General features: G+C 37.3%; 1 protein-coding gene across 6 annotated transcripts in view; it reads left to right on the forward strand.

Annotated features, from left to right (window-relative positions):
• Nucleotides 1-13,903, forward strand: part of mxt (Eukaryotic translation initiation factor mextil) — a 53,498-nt gene that overhangs the window by 24,263 nt on the left and 15,332 nt on the right. For all 6 annotated transcript variants that reach the window (XM_083113059.1, XM_083113058.1, XM_083113063.1 and 3 more), the window contains 3 exons: nt 968-1,044; nt 1,503-1,948; nt 12,651-12,775. In XM_083113059.1, the coding sequence (XP_082969185.1) occupies nt 968-1,044; nt 1,503-1,948; nt 12,651-12,775 (648 nt within the window). The remainder of the gene's footprint in view (nt 1-967; nt 1,045-1,502; nt 1,949-12,650; nt 12,776-13,903) is intronic.

Genomic DNA, 13,903 nt, shown 5'->3' on the forward strand with positions numbered 1-13,903 from the left:
GTGTAATTTGTAAATCAAATTTGAGATTTTATTGAATAATGGTGAAATTTTTATATGTTCCATTTGTACCTGAAATGTATAGAGTGTCTCAACCTTAAAAGTCAGTATGGAAGTAAATTGAGTACTTCCCTCTCTCTCTAATACATGAGTTATATATACATCAGATATTTTGTGTAAATCATCAGACCGTAACACGAAAAAGTTTGTTAGTGAGAAACTTTTCAGTTTGTCGCAATACACATGCAGACCAAGCTAGAAAATTGTTGACAATTGTTTGAAGTTATTTTTAGAATGCATTGTTACTCCACAGCACCGTTATTTATTCTGCAGTGGTAGTTTGTTTATGCAGGCTGTATCGCGTATCAAATTTATTGCATGCCACCAAGGTTACAATTAAGTTGCAGGCATTTGCCCTGGTTTATTTTCCGGAAAAAAATATATCTTAATGTTTGTTTTTGTATTTATTTAATTCTGTTTATGTAAAAGATACAACATTCAACGAAAGAAGTAACAATAGTTGCATGTATTACACATATAATGCAAATGTAAAATAGTAAATAGTTACGTTGAAATATAAAGATTTACATGCAAATCTTGAGGTAACTATCGTTTTTTTTTTTTTTTTTTTTTTTTTCAAAATAAATCAAATACATAGATTTTGAAGATTTCCTATACAATATTAAGGAAGTAAATTTGTCACAATCATTAGCGATTAACAGTGCCTCAATGCTCCTCTGTTTGTTGATCTGGCAACGCCCCGCTCCATTTAACCCATACTAACTTTTGAGGTCGAGATGCTCTATAGTCAGATATTCTACCGAAATTTTTATCCTTTATGCACCACAAATGGATGCATCTAGTAGAAAATTGCATTATGATTATTAGCATCAAGATAAAGTAGTATATTTCACTGTATGATGCCATGATGTGGACTGCTAAGCTATAATGCATTTGTTTCTTTCTGCAGATAGCAAAGATTGTCCTTGATGAGCATTTTACAGTAGAACCAGACCACTACTTGGGTGCTGGTGATGTTTTCACTACGTGAGTATGAAATTAAATTTTGTTCCAATGATTCACTCATTTGTTTCCCCAAGATGTGTAGTCAGAACATGTTTTGTAAATAACACCTTTTAGCATCATCATATGACAAGTTTCGATATAAAGACCTGTTCTTAATATTGTTATTGTTCCTGTATATCGGAATAGATGCAAATAGCATTAGGGCTGAGTCACTTGACATTTTTATTTCATTCATTCATTCAGGTTTGATTCGCAAGGTGGGTATTCTCAGGTGAGGATTTTTCCTGCATAATCGTGCCTTTGTGTCAGATCAATCCACAGGGGGTAGTTTTACCTTTTTTTGTTAGCTTTTGTCTGCTATTCAAATAGTCATGTCAGAATTATAACTCTTGATGAACAGATTTCTTTGTATAATGCACACTGAATACATATCTTAATCCCTAGCTTCGACTGTGTTTTGATTTTTATAAATGTTACAGTTGCGATGAAGAACCTGCCGCAGTCTCGGCTAACGTTCGACTTAGCCGACTGCCTCCTGGTGGAAGCCAAGATAGTGGTGCAACTAGTGACAGTGAGGAAACGTACAAGGTGCAGGAAAAGGAGGCTACGTCCGTGGAATTAGCCGACTTGCCATTGGACAGTCCACCGTTGCAAAAACCAAACCACATGACCAAGGAAAACAGAATTTCTAGGCAAGGAGTGACCAGAGAGGGGAGTGTGGAAGACAAACTGACCGATTCGAAGGACAGCGGCCAGGTGGTCGTGGTGAGGCAGCCCCTTTTCCCAGATTCATCCCCAGAGGCATTTGACAAGGCGGAATTGTCAACCCGTGCTTCCGATGTTAGTGCCAAGAATCGAAGAGTATTTTTTGCCAAGACAAATCAGAAAGATGATGATAGTAATGTGTCGCAAAAGGACAACATAGGTAAATTCCACCATTAAATGTAAATATATATCTTATATATTTCTCTTGTATTGCCAGGATATCTGGCAGATATGACAGTTTAATGCTAGATGTTAGTTTCAAAAATGGAATAAAATGCAGAAAATTTTTTATGCAACTCTTCAAGAAAGGTTCTTTTCATTTTAGTTTGAAATTTATTGTAAAAACAAGTGCACATTATCAACAGCTGGATTTCAGTGTAAGGGAATCACATTCTTAGAAAAGCATTAGGCGTTATAAAGAGAGAATTACTGAGCAAGTAAACAATCAGTTGAAAGGAAATATGTACATGCCTTCCCAGATATAGGTGTTCTGGTGAAGAACAGATTGACTTGGTTTGGTAGGGGTTACCAAGGACCCAGATTTGGTCCCTGAATGAGCCACAAATTGTAATTACATTAATTATACATTTGAATTCATATAGACAGTAAAAAATTGAAAGAACTTTCCACTCTGCCGAAATATTTTTTCAGTAAAGTTCTTGGCAATTTCACTCATAATCCAATATAGTTGGTGATGTGCCATTATCCAGTGCCACTGATTAATTTGTTCCATCTTGTAGTTTAACACATTTATTAAGGGAACACTTGAATCATAATTATAGCATATAATTAATTTAATTTTATCGGGAAGGTGGCAAAAGCTATGTATTTTTATCATACAAATTACTGGTAGGTAGTTAAAATTTTCCTAATGTGGTTCTGGATTTGCAATTAATGAAAAAATTCCAGTACTAGTTAGTGTGTTCAGCACTAGGGAAATTTGTGAGTGAGATCATATTCCGGCTCTGGTTGTTACACTTCAAGTGAATAGGGAATAAAACATTTAATCCTTGTACACATTACTTTTTACGTAAAACATAATTTCAGCAACTACAGTTGGCTCTCGATTCTACGACCCTTTTCCCGGGAACTGTGAAAAATTTGGAAGAAATGTTGAAAAATTGAAGGAAATCTGCCTAAAAATACGATTGTAGCACCCATTTTATTCACTATGTTGTCATTCCCTTCACAAACACTGTACCGCTTGCAAGTGGGTCTGATCTAAAAATAGACACCACCACACCACACCTTAGTGATATCCAATAGCACTTGACCTCTGCCAAGCATGTCAATGTTACCCCGCACACTGTGGCCTCTCCTTACGTGCCAGGCTTGTTTTGCTATTGTGATTTCACTTATCCTCTCTTTGTGCTTGTGCTATTACGACTTGGATTTGTTCATTGTGTTTTGGATTTCTCATGGTTTAGATTACGGCTTGTTGACAACTTATGCTTTTTTATATTTCGATTTGATTTTGTGAACGATTTTTGATGTAAAAAAAGTAAAGTAAAGTGTTCCCCTGTGCTTAGCACCATGCCATGAAGGTGTATAGGGGGTGTGGGGGTAACGCCCCACACTTTCTTGATCCGATTTTTGATGACCCACGCTATATATTAAGGATTTGTGATTTCGGCATAATGTGTGGAAGGAGTACATTCTTAATGCTGATAAAGAATTATGGCGATTGTTTCAGCCACGATTTTTGTGCACACAGGCTGATTATGGGCGAGGATGGAAGTGGACCTCTTCTCCTTTCCTTTGATGTCTAAAATGAAGCAACCAGTTCAGGACATATTCTTGAAAACTAACAAAAACCATAGGACATGTAAAAAGAAAAAAAGTACCCCCTTTCCTCTTCCCAGCTCATTCTCTGCCACTGGTGTGCACAGCAGTGTGATAATTGCAGAATTCAGGTCCCTCTTTTTTTTTTTAATGCAGCTGTCTCCATAGGAAATATTGCCTATATAATTGTCTGCTGCATGGTAAAACGTAAAGTTAGGATCCTTTCTTCTTCATGCTGCTGATAAAAGTTGACAGTTGCGTTATCTTTAAAATGTGAAGGATTTTCTCTTCTTCCACCTGTTGCTGTAACTCTAGTAGACCTGTATAAAATCCAACATTCATTGTGCCCGATTATCTCCAGACTTTTGCTGGCACCAGTGTGACTGATGTCAAGATTCTTTGAGTTTTGCTTGCAATAAACGAGAGATTGTTTTCCCTTTCCGTAGGTCTCCGTGCAAACAGGGTTCTCGTGAACTAGATTGTAAGAATTTTGTGGAAGAGCAACAACTGTGCACACTTAAAAGAAAATAACATTATTTTAAATCCTTTTTTGTGAAAACATTTTCATGTTCTATTTTCCTTCTCTCAACACGCATCCTATGCATAACAGGTTGTATAACTACACAGGATAAATGGTGTTACCGTCTCCTAGGCATTTAAGCTCCATGCTCTTATTTTGTATAACATTTTTTACAGTTTCATTAAAACTTACAATGTAGTTATGTAGTACATATAAAGCTTATTTCGGGAGCTATTACCAAATGTACAACATTCGTTAAGGGGGTGATTTCTACTGTAATTTATTTACACCTGAAAAATAGGTGCCATCTTGAAAAGTTTGGATAACCGAACTTGGCATTTTTTGGTCCTTTGAACTTCGTATTAATGTATTATTGCATATTTATTCTTATTTCACTGCATTAAAATTATGTAACGTGCAATTTTGCACGAGAGTCATTAAAAAAGGGCCTAAGCACAATTTTAACACCTTTGTGCGTGTTGTTGGACGGGGTGGATCAAAATTGGTGCAATTTCCAATAACGACCCTTTTCCCGGGAACTGTGAAAGTTTGTTGTATCGAGACTTGACTGTGTATCTTCTCACTATAAATGCATTCTACATTTGAACAATCAGAGTGGTCTATCATAATGGTATTTAACTTATAAGAAACAAACTACTTAATGTAAATGGTTAAAAAAAATCCCCATAAATGAGTGTGCACTGTATTAACTTCATTATCCTGCATATGATATGGTTATACTTTGATGAATGATGATGGGTGCATCTTGTCATGTCGGTGTCATTTTGTTTGAACACAATATACAAAAAAGCATGGGGGAAAAAAAGGCTGAAACTGAATCTGAACATTTGACTCCTTCCCGGATTATGACACCATTAAAGGTTCAGGCTCAGGACCAGTTTTAGCATCTTTTTGTTTCTGCTACTTTGGTGTTGTGCTCAATCAAAATGAATATAGTAAAACCTGCTGATTTTTTGTGGATTAATGTAGTAACATTGTTACCAACAACAGGGAAGATGTATTGTTTATGTTTCGCATCAATGCTGTTAACTTCCAAATTTGAAGCTGACAGTACGAAATTCACTAGCATTGGCATTGTGGACATGTACAAATCAATTCCCAAAGACTCGGTACTAAGTTGAGTAGAAAGATGGTTAACAATCAATAATATCTCCATGTCAGAAATAACTGATATTAAAAAGCTAACCTACGTAAATACAATTATTTCTAATTAAGAGGATATTACTATCAGTAAACTGAGGATCTATCAGCTCCCATAGTCAACATAGTGTTGCATTTGGCAGAAAAGGACATACTCCATGCACCATGGTTACATGCAAAAAATCAGAAGGAACTAGACTTCCTGATGGAAAAACTTGGCAACATCCACCCTGGACTCAAATTCATTATAAAATGAGAAAAACAAGGCAAAATTAACTTTTCAGACCTCACCATTAGATAGACACATCAAATTCATTACTGCAGTGTACAGAGAGCTAGATGCAGGTAACCAAATCCATTCATGCCAACATCCACCCCAAAAATTGAGATATACTTCTCATGGTGCCATGGTGATGACATCACCTTGTAATCATGGAGTCGATACCTGGTGGAGGCACATGGCAGTTCGGATTCCATTTTAAACTGTTGGCCCAGTCCTGATTAACCTTTCCGTGCATGAAGTGGGCTTCAAAACTAAAACCAAACAAAACAGAAAAAGGTGAATTGGTGGCTAAACTCGAAGAGGAATGGAAGCCTTGTACTGTTCAAGAGAGAAGGATCCAAGGAAAGAGATAATTACCATTTTAAAATTAGGCCTAATGCATTGTTACACCACTTGTTGCAGCAAAGCCACAGTGCAGGTCAGACATCCTAGCAAGGCACAGCCAACACCTAGCATCAAGAAGTTGTTCAGTTTTCTTCTTATACCACCACATCCAACCGCCTAACCAACACCTTTAAACCATATAATATGAATGTAGCTCATAAGCTGACCACCAAAGGAGCAGACGAACTCTGCAAACACAAATGGTACTTCCTGCCTCCATTCCCCCATAACCCTTCTGTATATAGTGGAGAGAGCGAGTGCAGGACACATTTCATTGGCAGATCGGGGTGTAAGGGGGTGACCTTCCATGTAGTACACCCAATTGTCAACCTCACTTCCACATAGTACACCCTGGACTGCATTTTGCAGACGAACGAGTCTCGGGCGACTGGCCCTGGCCAGTATAATTCGGTGTGTTGTCCTGTGTCTTGTCTTTATGTGTGCTGAGTGCCCCTTTACAGCCTCGGCTTTTAACCAAAGTCAGAGTCTTCTAATATTTTAGTTACACGACAAAACACAATTATGTTACTTTAGTTATGATAAGGGGCTGGACCTCGTATAATGTGACAGGTGGAAAATAGCCTAAGTGCTGACACACTCAAAATTTTAAATTCATTGGCAGATCAATTAACAAAAGAATCCAGCAGCTCTCAACAATTGCAAAATAGAAAATCCCAACCAAGCAGATCAAGTACAACAATTACATAAACAGAAAAGTATAAATATTAGGCATATTGCCCACACACTGAGAGACATAAACATCAAAAGAACACATTAAACATTGACTGCACACGAGCACACCACATCTGTATCCCTGTACTGCAGCAGCAATGTTGCAGAGAAGCATTCAACAACATTGCACCAGTTGCATACCACAAAACAATACTCGCCAGAAGCCCACCAAGGAAGAGTAAAACAAATTCCTGACAGATGTTGATAATAGCACTTCTCCTCTCTAAAATTGTCATTATTACTTTGACTGGGAATGCAAGCATGTAGAAAACATTATATTGTTGTTAATATTAAAGTATGGGAAATTATTGTAGGATTTTAAATGTATTTTGTCTAACAATTACTGAGTTAGTCCAATCAATAGGGCATTTGCCATGCAGAACAAACAGGTTTGGTTCCCAAACTTAGGTAGAAATATTTTCAACTATGCATAAACCAGCTCTGGGGCTCACCCAGTGAGTAATTTTTGGGTCGGGGTGAATGGAGCATGATTGAGAATGTGTGGAGCCCTATCTCCACACATCCTACGTGCATCTTGGCACAGCAGATAGCTGTACCTTTTTATATTATCAAGTAATCAAGTTGTACCTACTGACTGCCGGCCTCACTCCCATCAGAAATGGGAGATCATTCAACCAGTTGCGGGGTGACGTGCGGTTAGCATGACAAACCCCCAGTCGTTGTTGTAGGTTTTCGTGACCGGGTTACGCTACTCGTTCGTTCCTCCCCAATTTCCTCATGATTGTAGGTGGCCACTGGTCCCATACACGGGCCAAAATCTCAGCATAAAAGTTGACTCGAACCTGCATGCATTACGTAGTTGGAGCCCAAAGTGTGATGCCTTAGACCTCGCAGCCACGATGCGAGACATTATCAAGTAACTCCCTGAAAAATTATGTGAAAATTTGAGCTCAACGAGGGATCTAACCTTAGTTTTCGACATTCCATGTCAATGCTCTACAACTGTTCTACCAAGCCAACCTCCCTCCAATCTGTTTACTGGGTTCAATCTCTGGTTGAGCCATAATTTTCACATAGCTAATTCAGTTGTATTTCCAAGTTCTCAAATTTCTGTTAACAACCCTTGTTATGTCTGTCTTGAAAAACAGAAAACAACAATTATGGGACTTGATGCGTGGACCATCAAGCCATTCGGTAAGTCTTATCCCTCAGTGACCTGATTGTGCCTTACAACTAAGCTTGCTATTTTTAGCAGGTCTTGACTACTAGGCTCAGGAAATAGTTAATTTAAGTGATATGATTGTGGACGTAGCCAAACAGTTAGTGCTCTTGTCTTCAGTGTGAGCAATCCCAGGTTTGATCCTTGCTGTGAGCTCCAAAATTTCAGTATTGACACATCATCATGGGTCTGGCCAAAAAGAAGCCGAATGTTTGACATAGCATCCCAATTTATCTATACTCACTGTTCTGTTACTGGCTTTGGGTAGTGGGATTCTTTAGAATCAAGCCAGCCCTCGTGGCGGAGTGGTTAGCACATCATGCTATGATGCCAGGGGTCCCGGGTTCGAATCCCGGCATGGGCATGGATGTTTGTGCGTTTCTATTCATCAGTTTTCACTCATCCCCATCTTCGCAAATTATCCAAAAGTAGCACAAAAAGCGAAGTAAAATAAAGCAAATCAAATCTTTAGAATCAATATTCTGTTTGCTTTATCACTCCTTTTTCATTACCAGTCTGCAAACATCCAAGTCTGGTATTGTTCTGTACTTGTGGCAATTTTTGGAGGTCTGAAGTAGTTCAAACAATAAGTAGGTGCTGCACTATGACAAAACATAACACAGATGTTGTACCCCCAGCCCCCTATTATGCTGATTTGCCACATGTGGACTTATTTCTGCATACAAGAAATAAATTCACTCCGAGAGGATGCTTTTCCCAGATGAAGGAGATCAAAGAAAATTTCCTATGGAATCTGCAGGTGCAAAACACTGCCAAAATGCAATCCAACACTGGAAGAAATGGCAATGTGTTAACAGTGAGGAACTCCTTGGAAGGGGATAAATCTTACTAAGCTGTACAAGGGAAAAAATAATTTTCTTTTTGGACATACCTCGTATTTTGTCTCGTAAAATCCAGGACAATAATGAACCTGCTTGATTTTATCTTTTTAAGTTTAATGTATTTTTACCATTCCAATGTTGATATATATTTTTTTGGAGTAGGGGGAGGTTGGGGGATGAAATTTCCAGTTTGAAGAAATCTAAGAAGTTGGAAAGTGGCTTAAAATATGAAAGACTTCTAGTATTTTGTAATAAAAATACATGGTATGATATGAAAATCGAATGGATGTCTTTTGAAACTATTTTTTTTCTTTCTTTGAATATGTGTTTTCATTTGAATTGATTGAAATTCGAGATCGTTTCATTTTTCCTCTGTGTGTAAAGTGGGTGATAATTTTAACAGATGTCAGGTTGAGAAGGCTTCAGCTTACAGAAATGTTCTTTCATTGAGTGATGTACATGCACTCCTCGAAATATTTTTGTGGTTACTCTTAAAATGGAATGACAGTATCTTTTTTTCACCGTGGAAGATGTTTTGGAATATGTGTTTTCATTGTATATTTCAGTTCCATTTAGGCTTCAAGCATGGATCAATTCTAAGCAAACAATTTGCAGAATTTTGTTCTAGAACGTAATGCACAATTAAATTCTGGTTTTATGTTCCCGGATTTTACATTTCCCTGCATTATGCTTGTACATTGAGTCCTCATCCAGTGGAGTGAAAATGAAAAATTTTCCTGCATTCATTTCTTCATGTTGGTCCCTTGAGAAATGTACAATCAAGTTTCCACTGAATTTGTCACGTTATGAATTACTACTAAACATCACGTGAGAACCAGAGGAATGCAAGTCTTAAAAATCCAATATTCCTTTTCTATATATGGGTGTACACAAATGAATATCGGAGTTTTAAACTTGTATATTTTCTATGCTATTCACATTACAAATATTAACCAAGAGTAACTGAGCACGTTTCGATTCTACGCATGCGCAAAATTTGTTTCCTAACTCTGTCGCTTGGCGGAGCCATTTGTAAAGATGGTGACTCCGGAGCGTAAGTTTTTTTGTGTGTTGGAACTTGCGAGGTCGAATTCAGTTGTTACAGTTCAACGGGCGTATCGCCAAAGATTTGGATGTGACCCCCCTTCCCCCCCCCCCCCCCCCGTCTGTGTGTTATGTGTGTTCATTTTTCCACTTAGATGAAATGTGGATTCATCGCTGGAAATCACACGACTAAGAAAATTGTCATCTTGATTTGTGTGCAGAAGTTCGTACGAGCCAAATGATCTTCATGCTTTAGGGCCTGTAACAGCTGCAGACGGTACGGTTTCATTTGGGGTTTCTTCCTTAACACTTTCCACACTGTCATTGTTCGCATTGCTAGTTCTTGATTTGATTGCTGCACAGATTTTCTAGGACTGCGAGTGAAAGACATTCTGATGCTTTCCACCTTCTCATCTGATACACGCGGCCGTCTGGAACTTTTACCTTTACACAAGCATCCTGTCGTCTTAAACTGGTTATACCACCCACGAATGTTGTTGTCACTTACAAATCTTTGCTGATATGCCCGTTGAACTGTAACAACTGAATTAGACCTCGGGAGTTCCAACACACAAAAAGACTTACGCTCGGGAGTCGCCATCTTTACGAATGGCTCCGGCAAGAGGCAGAGTTAGGAAACAAATTTTGCACATGCGTAGAATCGAAACTTGGCCAGTTACCCTTTCATTCATATATGGTTCATATTTGTAATGTGTATAGCATAGAAAATATAAAAGTTTAAAACTCCGATATTCATTTGTGTACGCCCTGTGTATATATATATAAACACATCTACTCACTTTGAAGAGCTCTATTTGAAGTCAGATCGACATACAGTATCTCCCTTAAAAAATTAGGAAATTTGAGCTACAGAATTCCAGTTTACTGTTGAAGATAAGAGATGGAGATACATCGATCTGGCTTCAAATAGGGTTCTCAGCGAGTAGATGCATTAAAAAAAAACAGTGTTTTTGGATGTTTCCCTGGCTCTCGTATGATGTAATATTAAAAAGTTTGTGTCTCAATGTTGAATGGGCAATGTTCAAGCTGTACTTCAGTTTTGTTATCAAAAAATAATACAATAGTTTTTATTTGAAAGTAAATCTCAATCTTGTAACATGAATTTGTTTTCCAAGATTTTTTTCTACTTGAAGGTAAATGCAAAGTAATCTAACACAGTTATTTTTAGTGGAACCACTAGTCACTCTACACTCCATGTGAGGATGTGTTGTTGTATATGTAGCTTGAAAAAGTTCTGGGAAACCAGAACGAAACATCGCAGATAAAATCAAATAAAAACCACTAAAATAACTGTGTTAGATTATTTTGCATGTTTCCAAGAATTTTCCCTGCCGATCTCCATGGTGGAGTTGTTATCACAGCATGCTACTATGCCTGGGCCCTGGGTTTGAATCTCAGCCTAGGCATGGGTGATCTTTATGAGTCTCCCTTCATCACTCCTCCTCATCTTTGCAATTAGCCAAAAAATGGCAGAAAAGCGAAGTAAAGTAAACCAAATCAAATCAAACGGAGAATTTTCCTAAGGTTTGTAGAAAATGGAACAAAGCGTCATTGAAGGAACTTGAAAGTAAAGATTATATTATTTTGTAATAATTTAACATAGGTTATGCTACTTGTAAAAGGAATATACAGGGTTTCTATAAATTAGTTATACAAAAGTAACCGTTAATTGTAAAGAAAGTATGTGTAACAGAAGTGGTTTATTCATTAATAAATACAGCATATCTTCAAGTTTATTGTCGCACGTCATTTGCTTCCAGTTGTTAAATTCAGACACTGCCACTGGAGGCGTAAGCATTTGCTTATGTTCTCTAGTATTGCGCCAGTCATCATGGACTGTCAGAGGCATATCATACCTGGACATGCTTGAGAATTATCTAATGCCACAATTGCGTGAAGATATGGTTGCTGATTTCATTTTCCTCCGCATTTTCATAAAGAAGTAACCCATGTACCTCAATCGTAAAGTACAGACTTGGATTGGTCGTGGTGGAATGATTCCGTGGCCACCTCGTTCGCCTGATTTGACCCCATGGGTTTTTCTATCTGGGGTTACATTAATGAACGTGTTTGTTCCCCCTTTTCCCAGCAACGTCAACAAGCTGCGGGTCCAGATAACACAGGCAGCTGTGACCATCGATGCAGACATGCTTGAAAGGGTTTGGCAGGAAATCTAATGCTGCTGTGATGAAAGGATCACATATTGAACACTTGTAGAGAAAACTTGAAGATATGCTATATTCATGGATGTATAAAACAATTCTGTTACAAATACACATTCTTCACAATTAACAGTTACTTTTGTATAACTAATTTATAGAGACCCTGTATATCGTGAAGCTTTTCTGATGGCAAATAATGATATCTCAGGATATCAGTCAGGTCAGTTCTGAATAGGCTCCTGAACTTTCAGGAGGTAACATCACTCAGTTTCAGGGATTGAAGTGACTCCAGCTGACCTGTCTGTTATCATGAATCTCTCTCCAGTACGTCAATAGTTTACCTCATTCCCATATGTATCACATGCACATCACACTATGATGCCAGGGGTCCCGGGTTCGAATCCCGGTCTGGCCATGCATGTTTGTGAGTATCTATTCATCATGTCATCACTCATCCCCATCTTTGCAAATTAGCCAAAAGTGGCACACAAAGCAAAGTAAAATCAAACCAATCAATCAACCATATGTATCACATATTACACACATCCATTGATTTTATTCTTTCCTCTGCATCTTTTTCATCTGGCCTATGCACCAAATTGAAAACGCACTAGTATTCTTTTCCATGGCTCCTGATCATCTGTTCCCATTCCCCATATAATTGGTTACTAATTAATTTGAAGTGATACTGATTTGTATTTATAACTTTCTTTGTATGCCTAGCATGATTTATGTTGTCTTGTTTTTGTAGGTACTCCCAGTAGAATTTCATATTCTCGTGATTACCTGCTTCACTGTGCTCGTTCACCATACTGTCGAGTGACACCAAAAGAATGGTCCCGCGTCATCATCGAGTGTCCTAGCATCCTAAAGAAGGTATCTTGATCGAGGTTGCTGTGAATACCTTCTAACAATTGCAATAACATTGGTAACTGCTCACTTGTGATTGAAATACCAAAGGGAATATTTCACTTTCTCCTGAATTCCTTCCCCACCTTATAGCAATATCATTTTCTAATTTCCAACATGGCTTCCAGTACCTGAACTTTTTTTTCTGTCTTCAGCAGTGGCTGTGATTATATTGCATGTTTTTTTAAAAATTTTATTGTTTCTCTCAGTGTATGCGTGCAGCTCACGATATGTGAATATCATTTAATGCTTCATTGCATTCTGAATGAACTAACAAAATATTGTATGTGAATGTGTAAAGAAATCAGCATGAACAAGAATTAGGAATCTCAATATACATGAATTAATAATATTTTTGTATCTTGGATATTGCAAAAGTATGCAATGCTACTTTATTTTTGCATTTATGATAAACTATATTTGTTTTTAAATATTGATATATCATGTGTTACTGTGTAAAGAATCACAAATTTCTATTTGTTTTTTCTTTTTATTGTTTATTGAATACTTTAAGGTGTATTTGCTATGATAAACTGATAGTCCATATAGAAGTTATTATGTTTGACAAGGAGAGTATTTCACTGTTGACAATGATAGTATTGTTTATATACTAAAATGAAGTACTTACTCTTTCGCAGATAAGTACGTTCTTCATTTCAGTATTATTGATTTTCTACCGCATCTTTCTTTACACGAAACAATAATGGATAGTATTGTTGCTTCCAAATGTTTCCTTTTTATATCTCTGAACCCATTTACACAAACTATTGTTTTTAAGGTTTATTGTTTCAGTATTGAGAGAGAATGTTTCAGTATTCAGAGCATTTATAAGAAAGGTGTTGTAGCTCTCTGTATTGCTAATAAATACTCTATTGACTGATTAATTTTGTGATTAACTTAAACCTTACACCAGTTAATGTTTGTCAATAATATTGATTTGTAGCTGCTTCACAAATTTGTGTAATGTCCTTGGTAAGCTGCAGTTAACAATGGACCTAAGCTTTGCCTGAACCTCACTCACCACATTAAAATAACACAGTGGAACTTTTTGATTTTAAGCTCCCTGGTTTTACATTTTCCCACATTTCAAGTTCT

The sequence above is a fragment of the Lepisma saccharinum genome, chromosome 27 (assembly GCF_977018435.1).
Source record: "Lepisma saccharinum chromosome 27, izLepSacc3.1, whole genome shotgun sequence".
Lineage (NCBI taxonomy): Eukaryota > Metazoa > Arthropoda > Insecta > Zygentoma > Lepismatidae > Lepisma > Lepisma saccharinum.